Genomic DNA, 11355 nt, shown 5'->3' with positions numbered 1-11355 from the left:
CATAGTCTGCATGGCAGCCGTTACGACCCAAATAAGGGCTGCTAAAGAGACTAGGCTTGTCGTGCATCCCTCTGAAAGAAAGTCTGGGTAGAAGGCTATATAAGAGGGCCCTTGGAATTACCGTTTTAGCGAGACTGCAGGGTGTAACTTCCTTGGCAAAACCAGAAAAACCGTAAACTGCATTGGAAATACTTACTCTGCGTAATAGAAAGGGCCAAAAAAGTCGCCGTTTAATAACTGCGAAATATTTCCTCTGCATAATAGAAAGGACCAAATAACTGCGGTCTGTTGTTGTTGTCGATGACGATGTTGATGTTGATGTTATTGCTGTTGGTATTATTATTCTTGTCACTCCTGTTGTTGAGTTGTTGACGATGTTGTTGTTTTTAATGTTGTTATCGCTATTGTTTTTTTGTCGCTGCTGTTGTTGTTGTTAGTTTTGATGGTGATTTTTTTCTCCTGTCTTTATCTATACATTGCTTAGTGTAAATTTACAAAACTTTAAGTGTACAGGAATTTACGTTGATCGACCACACACATATTGACACACACACACGCACACACAATACACTGTATCTACTTTTTCAAAAAAACCTGGGTCACATGGTTAATGTAAGAGGCTGCAAATTAATGCTAGTCTAATAGACCAATTTCGATATATTAAAATTCAGCCTAAAACAATAGACCTCAGTGCGAGGCTCTGGGGAATAACTACAGAGTTTGTGGGGTTTAATCCCCAGAGCCTCGTGCTGAGGTCTATTGTGTTAAGCTGAACTTTAATATATCGAAATTGGTCTATTACGTAATATATAGATTTCGGCCAGCCTAAAAGCGTAGCTCCTGGGCCGGGTTGTTCGGAGCCCGATTAAAAGGTAGGAAAGGTGGAATTTTGATTTGAGTTTTGTAACTTTGCCGTGAGGTTTGCTGTATATTGTTTGGCCTTCTGTTCTGAGTTTTAATAATCACCATGTACACAAAATAAAGCAGCAAAAAGCATTTGTATAGAAGAGAAAGTTATAATTCGGCTAACTTTTAATCTTGGGTTAGCGTTGACCTGCTTCCGAAGAACCCCGCCCTGTTTTCAACAAGTTAGCCTGACATGAACCCGCGATCCAATAATAATTATATTAATAATAATAATAATAATAAAAACAGCACTTGGTCAGCGGTCAACTTCAGAAAAACACGTGACCTCGATGAGCTGTAAACTTGAGCCCGCGATATGGTCACATGATACTGGTCAGCGGATACCTTGTTTTGACAGGTGACAATTGATCATATCATGGATGTCCCATATCAAAGAAGTACGCGGTAAACCAAGGCTGCATGTCTCTGCCAACCTAATATATAGATTTATAATAAAGTTTCCATATAACGCGCGCTCTGATTGGCTGAAAGAGCGTGCTTTATCAGAGAACAGAGCACGGGTTGATGACCGTAAGTTGGCTTTCAAATTTTTGCTTCGGAATTTTGACAAATTTGCCCCAAATTAAACATTCCCTGTGATTCAGACAAACGCAATGAAAACGAGCTATTTGTGTGTAGTAAAAATGGCTCACAGAGACCATTGTTAGCAACAGTAGTGTTATAACTGTACTAAAATATCAAGTTTTGCTATATTCCCGCCGACAAAACACGTAGCGAAATAAACAAATTCTCAACCTAAACAGTGCTTCGATAAAAGACATTATATTTGTTACGAAGGCAGAAATTATACTTAAGAAGTAAAACAACGACAGAAAACAACAATTGAACAGTCTCTGTTCATGATGAGAAGCTTTATTTTTGAAAAATTCTCAATTGCTCAAACAACACTTACATGCAGTGTAATAACGCTCGTTCTGCGGTCATCTCAGCGAAGTGGACCGACGGGTGGTCAGTGCAAAGCTTGCTTTGATATTCTCCTCTGTACTCGGAGTAGTACCAGTGGGAGCCGTTTAGTCTTTCTAACTTTTACGCTAGTTCGGGCAATCTTGCTGCATGCGGCTACAAGCCGTAAATAACTGTAGCTCCTTTCAAATTCAACTCGGCATTTCGCATTTTCATCCGCAAGCTTTGAGCTCCGCGTTTCGTAATTCCCACTGGAAAAGTACACGTTTTCATGGGCTACAATACGGCTGGATTCCTCTGGACTAGAAACCTTCACCTGCCTTTAGATCCGTATTTAAAAATCAACTTAAAAGCGAACTTCGAAGGCATCTTTCTTCCCTCAAAAGCCGCTCAAACTACTCGAAACTGAAAGCTTAGCTGAAGTCCAGTTTGTGATTGACAGCTGTCGCTTCGTTAGCCAATCAAATTATTTGAACAGTTCTAACAAAGTTTGTGATTGGCTTATTTTAGCGTGCTTTATTAGAGAACAGTGCACGGCTGACGCCACTTTTGTTCGTTTGTAAAATAAAGTTTGGTTTGAAAATTCAGCCAAATGCGTGGGAAAATTATCGGATTCTTTATCATGAAACAAATAAAGAAGCCTCGACTGTGCTCTGTTCTATTGCAAAGCACTTAGGAAGCGGCAGAGCACTCAAGAAGTAGGGAAAAACACTCGAGTACGTCTCGTGTTTTCCCCTACACTTCTTTCGTGCTCTACCGCTTCCTGCGTGCTTTACAACAGAAAAGAGCACAGTCGAGGCTTCTTTATTTGTTAATTAGGTCAGCCTAAAAGCGTAGCTCCTGGGCCGGGTTGCTCAGAGCCAAATTAAGCTGACCCAGGAAAAGGTAGAATTTTGATTTGAGTTTTGTAACTTCCGATGCAAAAAGCATTTTCATCGGAAGAAAAATTTATAATTCGGTTAACTTTTAATCCTGGGTTAGCGTTAACCGACTTCCGAACAATCATGCCCAAGTTAACCTGGGATGAGCCCACGATCCAATCGAAAACCAGCACTTGGCCAGCGGTCAACTTTAAAAAAACACTGAAACTCGACGAACTGTAAACTTGAGCCCGCGATATGGTCACGTGATACTGGTCAGCGGATACCTTGTTTTGACAGGTGTCAATTAATCAATTAATTATATCCGATACGCTGCGTTTTTTGAGCATGGTACTGGCCATGCGGTTGAATGTTTAAATGTTTAAGCTGGCCTTGTCCAGCCACATTTATTCTTTTGCTTTTCGAGACACCAATCTTGACACTTTGTCTCCTTGCGCCCCGAAACATGTGATGTGGCAACGCGTGTTTTGGGGCGCAAGTGAGTTCAAAGTACGGAACTTGATATAGTGCACGGGTCATTTTGCAATTTATGTGCGTTGGCTGTTGGGCTGGCGTTACATATCTTCGCTACACAGTGCTGACGAGCCCCAAGAAGGGCGAAACAGCTGTCCACTGTTGCGATCCTACTTTATCGGTTCTTGTCATGTTGGTGTCTCGAAACGTTTTTCACGTAGTATCAGCCTTGCAGTCCATTGCTTGTCAATTAATCATAACTTGGATGTCCAATATCAAAGAAGTACACGGTAAACCAAGGCTGCATATCTCTGTCAACCTATTATTTGAAGTATGGCCGCCATGTTGCGCGACTCCGTCGTCGTCGTCGTCGTCGCCGTCGTGCGTACGCGCCCACGAGCAATACCGCTAGCCATGATAACCACGAGAAAATCAACTCATGGGTTTCCTTTTCTTTCCTATATGAGTATGGGGCTCCGCTCAGGCGCCTGAGCTCCGCTATTATTTGGAGTATGGCCGCCATCTTGAGCAACTCCGCCGTCGTCTGTCGCGCGTACGCGCCCACGAGCAATACCGCTAGCCATGATAACCATGAGAAAATCAACTCATGGGTTTCCTTTTCTTTCCTATGTGGGCATGGGGCTCCGCTTGGCGGCCCTTCGAGCCGCCGGAGCTCCGCTATCAAGGTGTCAAAGGCTTGAACTTCCATTACTTATGAAAAGTGTGAAGAATATTATTTTTCTGTGCAATGTTATATCTCTCCTTCAGGCCGGACGAGTTGTCAAGTCAACAAGGTGCTATAACTGCCATGCAAAGTTGGATAAAAAAGAACATTCGTTCATGGATGCACCACGACAAACTCCTTCTCAATGACGAAGTAAAGGAATTTCTTATAATAGGAACCCGACAACAGCTATCTAAAGGTAATATTTCTTCGATTATCGTGGGAAACATTGATGTTATGAGATCGTCAGTTGTTAGGGACCTACGTTCTTATATCGATGACAAGCTGTCCATGAACTCCCACATAAATAAAATTTGTAATGTGTCATTTTATTATGTGCTCTATCTACTCTCTACTTAATCCACAGAAAGAACAAATGTCTGAGTCTACTACTCCCATTTTTTCAAAAGACTATTTGTACAATGTGTATAGTTAAATACCTTAAGGTGGCTCAAAACAGTTTCTAGCGGTTAGATTTTGATGGATCCTTACAACCACTCTTGATCTTTATCACTTGATGCTACAATCATGGTATCAAAAAACTGCTCAATCATTGGTAAACACGTTGTTATCATTTTCGTGGCACAATACGTTACCATAGCAGCAGTATGACCCGCTAAAAATACGTTAGAATTTTTTTATATCATCAAATTTCAGTAAGCATGATAAGACACAACTTTTGGCAAAGTTTAAAAAAATTCTGTACATAGGGTTCAGAGCCACCTTAAATTTTCAAAACTTTAAGGTAGCTCTGAACCCTATGTACAGAATTTTTTTTAACTTTGCCAGAACTTGCGTCTTATCATGCTTACTAAAATTTGATAATATAAAAAAATTCACCGTGCAGTTTTTGAATTATAAGCCCCTAAAGCTGTAATTAAGAGTGTTTTTAGCGGGTCATACTGTTGCTACGGTAACGTATTGTGTCGCGAAAATGATAACAACGTGTCCACCAATGATTGGGCAGTTTTTTGAGAGGTTATAACAACTTATCAAAATCTAAGGGCTGGAAACTGTTTTGAGCCACCTTTAACTTAAAATTTCTTAAAGACGTTTCTATGCCAACTTTTATTGGTAGAAGGTATACCTTAGATAATCCTCATATCTCATGTTAAACTTATCCTTCAGCGTTTTTGCAGCGTTTGGTAAGGTAGCTTTTAATTGAATTAACAAATTATAGTACTGTTTGCTTTTGGCCAAACTTACGTCGTAGAAAGCATCATTACGAAAAAAACCCAACTTTGTTATATTACTGTCACCACCATCCTTCCTCAAGTAATAGGGTATTGCCGATCTTAAACCCGGACAACTCTAAGAAATTACAACTAACATTCGTTTCTTATCTAATAACATCCAATGAATCCAAATTGTTCTTTGATAAACCTACTTGACTGAGTAACGTTAGGTTTTTTTCAAAGAACTTTTTTTAAATAAAAAACAGGTTTGCCATCTATCCTTGTGTTTTTATTATTCCACATAATTGAGCTTTTATTGTCCTTATCAGAGACGGCGTTCCTAAACTCAGCCCAGAACTTAATCAACTCGGCATAGAATTGATTTGATATATTATAATCCTCAGGATAGTCACAGTGAAAAAGAAAGACACCTCCAAATGGTTTAAGCATATGAGTGAGGTAACAGTTCCAGCCAGCGTTTTCACTGGCATGCAACCTTTTGAACCGACAACCTGACAGATTTTACCAGAGTCTCAAGGTCTAACACCCTTAACCCTCCATTTTCATAAGAATTAATCATTGCTGTTCTTACAACTCTATCTTGACCTCTACGCAAAAATTTTAAAAACAATCCTGTTAATATCTTTGACTACCTCTATCGTTGTCGTGGGTGTTACTCGTGTGGTTGTTATTGCTATTATTGTGGCTGTTGTTGTTGTTGGAGTCTGTCAATACAAAGGTCATTTCGGTACTAACCAAAAGAATGAGGGAAACGAGATAGTCTCTTGCCTATAAGAGTCCACTCCGCAAACTTGAAACTGAACTAGGGCCTGAACACAAAGACTTGAGTTTAAAATTGCCAAACATCAATCTCCCTGAAGAAAACCCAGTTAGTCTGGTTTTGTGTCACCAACACCCGTAAACAAGATGTGATTTTACTTTCATTGAAAGTGACTTCGACTTTCCCTTGTTGGAAATTTCCTATTGTCTCAAACACTGTACAAGTTTTAATTCCATTTGCATTGGTCTGCAGTTCGTTTTTATTGTTAGAACTTGCTTGCAAAACAGCCGACCGAAGATGATCATCAGGAGCAATATAAGAGCCTGTATCAACGAACACTTTACGTATAGACACTGCTGGAGTAAACTGGACAATAATAAAGTCATCTTTCTTGACTTTCTTGCTCCAGAAATAGCCATAACCTCTGTTGTAAGCATCTTGAGGATGTCCATAACTAGACGTCATTTGGCTGCTGACGTTAGCCAAAGGATTCAAACCCTTGTATTTGAGATCGTACTGGTCAAAATATATTTCCCTCGATGTGTTAGTATCACGGCCCTTGTTTTCCGCAAAAGAAGAGTGACTTCCAATATGTTGAAACAGGGAAGCTGGAGGAAAAGTGAGCTTTGGATGGTAAGGTCCATCATGTTTAATCTGTCGCCAAAATAAAATCAACCAATCTGCGGGCATTTCGTCGTACATAAGGTAAAAATAGGTGGCAAGATTCTCCAGGTCGTTGGCGTGATAAATTTTGGCTACGTGTCCCATGAAGGAAGCGTCCAGAATGGGCCAATTTGTCTTAACCGATGAGATAAAATCACGGAGCTTGCGATAAAAGCTTGGCGCTGGGAATACATCGTCTTCTAAATGAAGATAGTACTGCGAGAGACCGTGGCAATAGCACATTAAAAATGCAAAATCCACGTTCTGCTTTGAGCGCCAAAAGATCCTCTGCGGATTATCGCCATATTTCGTTTTCATATTCGAGAGCGCTGGGTAAAACTCATTTGGTGCAAAAATTACACGGATAAAACCTTGGTCAATGAATTTCCTGAAATGATTCGACAACTCCACCAAAGTGGCAGATTTAGATGCTTCATCAAAGTCGGCGAGGAATATCACTACGAAGATTTCGCGCCTGTCCTCGTCACTCGTCTGGTTTATCAAGCCTTGGATCGTTCTAATAAGGTAGTTATCTTTACTAGGACGAGCAATTGATGAGATTCCAATAGTAAGAAAGCCTAAAATGGAAACAAAACAGGTTGCATTTACACTCCTAAGCCTTTTTTTATGGAAGGGATGTATTTTGAGAGAAGTATAGCTTTAAAGGTTGACGACCAAAAACAAGCACGTGATCAGCCAGTGTCTCTACACGCATTTTCTAGATCCACGAAAACAGCTACGAAGTTTGAGCGGCAAGTTATCCACGGGAGGACTGGATCCGACTAGAGCATAAAAGGGTAATTAACTCTCTTACCCTCCATATTCTCTTGACGAATGTTCATTGCACAGCACCGTAGCTACATAGCATTTGAAATGTAATATTCTAATCTTACCTTTTCCTTTAGGCTAGCTTCCCAGTCTAGTTATTGTGGAACTGTTTATGATCTTTTTTTCCAGGCAAATAGAAGGCTGTTCGCCTGTGAAGATCAAGAAAAGTACTAAAGTGACTTTCGTGTACCTTGACTCAGGTTTGGAACTGACTTGGGAATGAGAAAGAGGTGACTAGAGAGTGCGCGTGCTGATTTAGGGGAATAGGCTACTTGAACGCGTTACATCCTTGCATACGGTAGCTGCCCCTGCAGTGCGAGCGAAAGTCAAAACCGACCTGTCCTGCCGAAACGACACCATAATAGTCTTTTTCTCACGGCAAGAAACAAAAATAAGAAAATGCCCAAGTTGCTCTGGCCTCTTCTAATACTAAGCTCGAGCACTCTGGGTTTAATTTGATGAGGAACAACATATTTTTGTCAAAGTTACACAACTATTTTCCTACCTAGCGATACTCCAGGAGTAATAATAATAATGATAATAATAATGATAGTGATAATGATAATGATAATGATGATGATGATGATAATAATAATAACGGTTTAATGATGACTTTTCTACAGAGTAGTTCTACATTCTACATTGTCGTGGTGTAGAGGGTTGTGCGACTCGATGATCTCAAGAGCTGTACTGACTGGGGTGCATACCCCTGGTAGGTTCAATCACGTTAGAGAGGTCTTGAGTGAGAGTCCTGACAAAAGCAGTCCGGCAGTTTCCTGATCTGTAATATCAGGGTGGGCAGAAGACCAGCAACCTTCTCCCATAAAATACCAACTTGCTACAGAAACCACTTCAGTAACAAATACTATCCGGGATCGGACTAGTGCGAACTGCGACATCCCTGATGAGAGTTTCCTCCACTGGGTTGAAGCAACAATGACTGCTCCAGGTGAAAGCCGTAAGGAAGCCAGGAGCACGACAAGGCCGCATAAAAGGTCCCTCCTTACACCCAAAGACCACTTAAACATAGGATGCTGGAACGTCAGAACAAGGTATACGATCGGAAAGACAGCATTAGTCATGAAAAATATGAGAAGGTACAAACTGAGCATTCTCGGACTCAGCGAGGTAAGGTGGGCAGGTTTCGGAGAAGTGAAGACAACCACGGGAGAGACAATCATCTAGTCTGGACGTGACGAAGGACATCACAGTGGTGTCGCCCTAGCAATGAACGAGGAGACAAGGAAGTGCATGATGAAATGGAACCCCATCACAGACAGGATCGTCAGCGCACGGTTTTTCTGCAATTATGTGAAGATGACACTAATTCAGATCTACAGCCCCACGAATGACGCTAGCGATGAGGACAAGGATACATTCTAAGAGTTGCTCCAGAAGGAGATCGATGCCCCGCCACTCCATGACCTACTGATCGTGCTAGGAGATGCAAATACCAAGGTAGGATCTGACAACACTGGCTGGGAAGGCACCATGGGTAACGAAGGACTTGGCACTATGAATGATAATGGCCTAAGATCTGCATCTCTTTGCGCTGAGAACAGTCTTGTCATTGAAAACACTTGTTTCAAGCACAGACATCCACACGTATACGTGGACATCACCAAATGGCCATGACAGAAACCAGATCGACCATGTGGCGATCCGAAGAAGATTCAGGAGATCGCTACCGGATGTCAGAACACAGCGAGGAACAGACGCAGCAAGTGACCATCACCTTGTCCGATGCAAGATACGCCTGAAGCTGGCAAGGAAAAGAAAGAAACAAAAGTCAAGGACCATCTATGACATTGCGAAGCTAAAAAATCCTTTGCACAAGCGGAGCTTCAGCATAGCCCTGAAGAATCGCTTTGAGGCTCTAAACAATGATCACCAAAGTGTGGATTATGCATGGACATGGTACAAAGACATCCATCGCACGACGGCAACTGAGACACTTGGACAAAGACAAAGGTCTCGGAAGGACTGATTGAGCCCCACCACCTGGAGTTTTTTCGAAGTACGACGGAAGCTAAAACAGAGCATTTTGAGGTACCGCTCGGAACGAGTGAGGGAAACCAGACAGCGGATGTACCAAATGAAAGACCAGGAAGTGAAAAAGAGAGCACGAGCAGACAAGAGGAGAGCCTTGGAAAGAGTCGTGGGAGAGGCGAAAAGAGCAGCGCACCAAAACAATCTGAAAGAGCTCTACACCAAAACGAAGCTACTAAGTGGGTGCCTCAAGAAGCCAAGCACTGGAATACGGACGAAAGATGGTAAAGTCATCACCACAGAGAAAGAAGTGTTTGAAAGGAGGAAAGAGCACTTTTATGAGATCTTGAATGTGACCTGTGAAGAAACCGATCTTCCTGAAGGGTGTCAGCGCGGCGACTGCGAAGATCCCATAGAGATGGACACTGACCCCTTTACAATCCAAGAACTGAGACAAGTCATAACTTGGTTGAAGAACGGTAAAGCACCCGGTGTGGATAACATTAGTGCAGAAATGCTAATAATTGCCCCGGACCAGCTTCTGAATATTTGCAATCAGACTCTCGATCACTGTCAAGCACCATCTGACAGGAAGAGAGCTCTCTTGGCCAAAATACCCAAGAAAGGTGATCCGTCTATTTGTGACAACTATCGAGGGATATCCTTACTTTCAGTACCATACAAAGTCTTCTGCAGAATGCTCCTGATGAAGATGCAGGATGGAGTTGAGAAGAAATCACGGCAAGAGCAGGCTGCCTACCGAAGAGGAAGAGGGACAACTGAACAGATTTTCATCCTCAGGAATATCTTAGAACAGAGTGCTGAATGGCAAACACCCTTGTACATTGCTTTCATCGATTTCAAGAAGGCCTTTGATAGTGTGAGAAGAGACAAGCTCTGGAACATTCTCAGACATTATGGAATTCCTGACAACTTCGTCGACATCATACAAGAGCTTTATGATGGAAGCACCTGTTGCGTTGTTGAAAACGGACGTACATCAGATTGGTTTCCTGTAGAGACAGGAGTCAAGCAGGGCTATGTTATGCCAGGTTTTCTCTTCAACATCATTATCGACTGGGTAATGAGGAACACCACCAATGTAAGGAGAGGCCTGAGGTGGAAGTTCACCACGGTCCTAGAGGACCTAGACTATGCAGATGACATAGCCCTGCTCTCCAGCTGGCACAAAGATCTTCAAGAGAAGTTCAGCCGCCTCCATCAGGTCTCAAGGTATACCGGACTCTGTATCAACACCACCAAGACAAAGGTGCTACGAACAAACGCCAAGGTCACCGACACGATTTCCATTGATGGCTTAGAAGTTGAAGACGTCAACACCTTCATCTACCTAGGTGCCACAGTCCATGGAGCCGGCTGGTCACATGAAGACATCTCGCGCAGGCTGTCAATCGCAAGAAGAGCATATGCCACTCTAAATCCTGTTTGGAGGTCTACTGAAGAGATAGAGCAAGCACACCCAGCTGAGAAGCATCAAGAGCTGCGTGATCTCTATTCTCCTGTATGGCGCTGATATGTGGAGGGTTACATCAACTCACATGGAGCGCCTGGATGTCTTCCATCGAAAATGCCTGAGAAGAATCCTTGGCATATTTTGGCCGTACATCATCTCCAACCGTGAACTCTATGAAAGAGCCAGAGAGGGTCCCATCTCAGAAACTTTGAAGGTCAGACGATGGAGATGGACCGGTCACGTTTTGGGGGGAGAGAAAGATAACAACTGCAGAGTTGAGCTCACCCGGAACCCTGAAGGCAAGAGAAGGCCCGGCAGACAAAAGATCACTCGGAGGAGAACCATTGAAGCCAAACGGAAAGATCTGGGATGGATAAGATAGAATGGGGTTGAGCGAGAAGCTCAAGTCCGTGATGGATGGTACTTGTTGTTGCGTGGCCTTATGCTCCACTAACGAAGGAGCGAAGCGGATGAATGAGTACGTGAGTTCTCCATTCATCATATGCTAACTAAAAATTAAAAATACATACAGATATATCAGTATAATTTACAAGTAA

General features: G+C 42.3%; 1 protein-coding gene across 4 annotated transcripts in view; it reads right to left on the bottom strand.

Annotated features, from left to right (window-relative positions):
• Positions 1-5337: 5337 nt before the first annotated feature.
• The window catches only part of LOC110051304 (alpha-1,6-mannosyl-glycoprotein 4-beta-N-acetylglucosaminyltransferase-like), a 28910-nt gene continuing 22892 nt past the window's right edge, over positions 5338-11355 (bottom strand). For all 4 annotated transcript variants that reach the window (XM_089288333.1, XM_089288336.1, XM_089288334.1 and 1 more), the window contains 2 exons: positions 7401-7484; positions 5338-7085 (listed from right to left, as the gene is read on the bottom strand). In XM_089288333.1, the coding sequence (XP_089144459.1) occupies positions 5914-6825 (912 nt within the window). In that variant the 5' untranslated portion in view covers positions 6826-7085; positions 7401-7484 and the 3' untranslated portion in view covers positions 5338-5913. The remainder of the gene's footprint in view (positions 7086-7400; positions 7485-11355) is intronic.

This window comes from Orbicella faveolata, unplaced genomic scaffold (genome assembly GCF_042242905.1).
Source record: "Orbicella faveolata isolate gen_17 unplaced genomic scaffold, um_ofav_v1 contig_15, whole genome shotgun sequence".
NCBI classification, from domain to species: Eukaryota; Metazoa; Cnidaria; class Anthozoa; order Scleractinia; family Merulinidae; genus Orbicella; species Orbicella faveolata.
The sequence above is the reverse complement of the archived record's forward strand: the minus strand, read 5'-3'. Positions and strand labels throughout refer to the sequence as shown.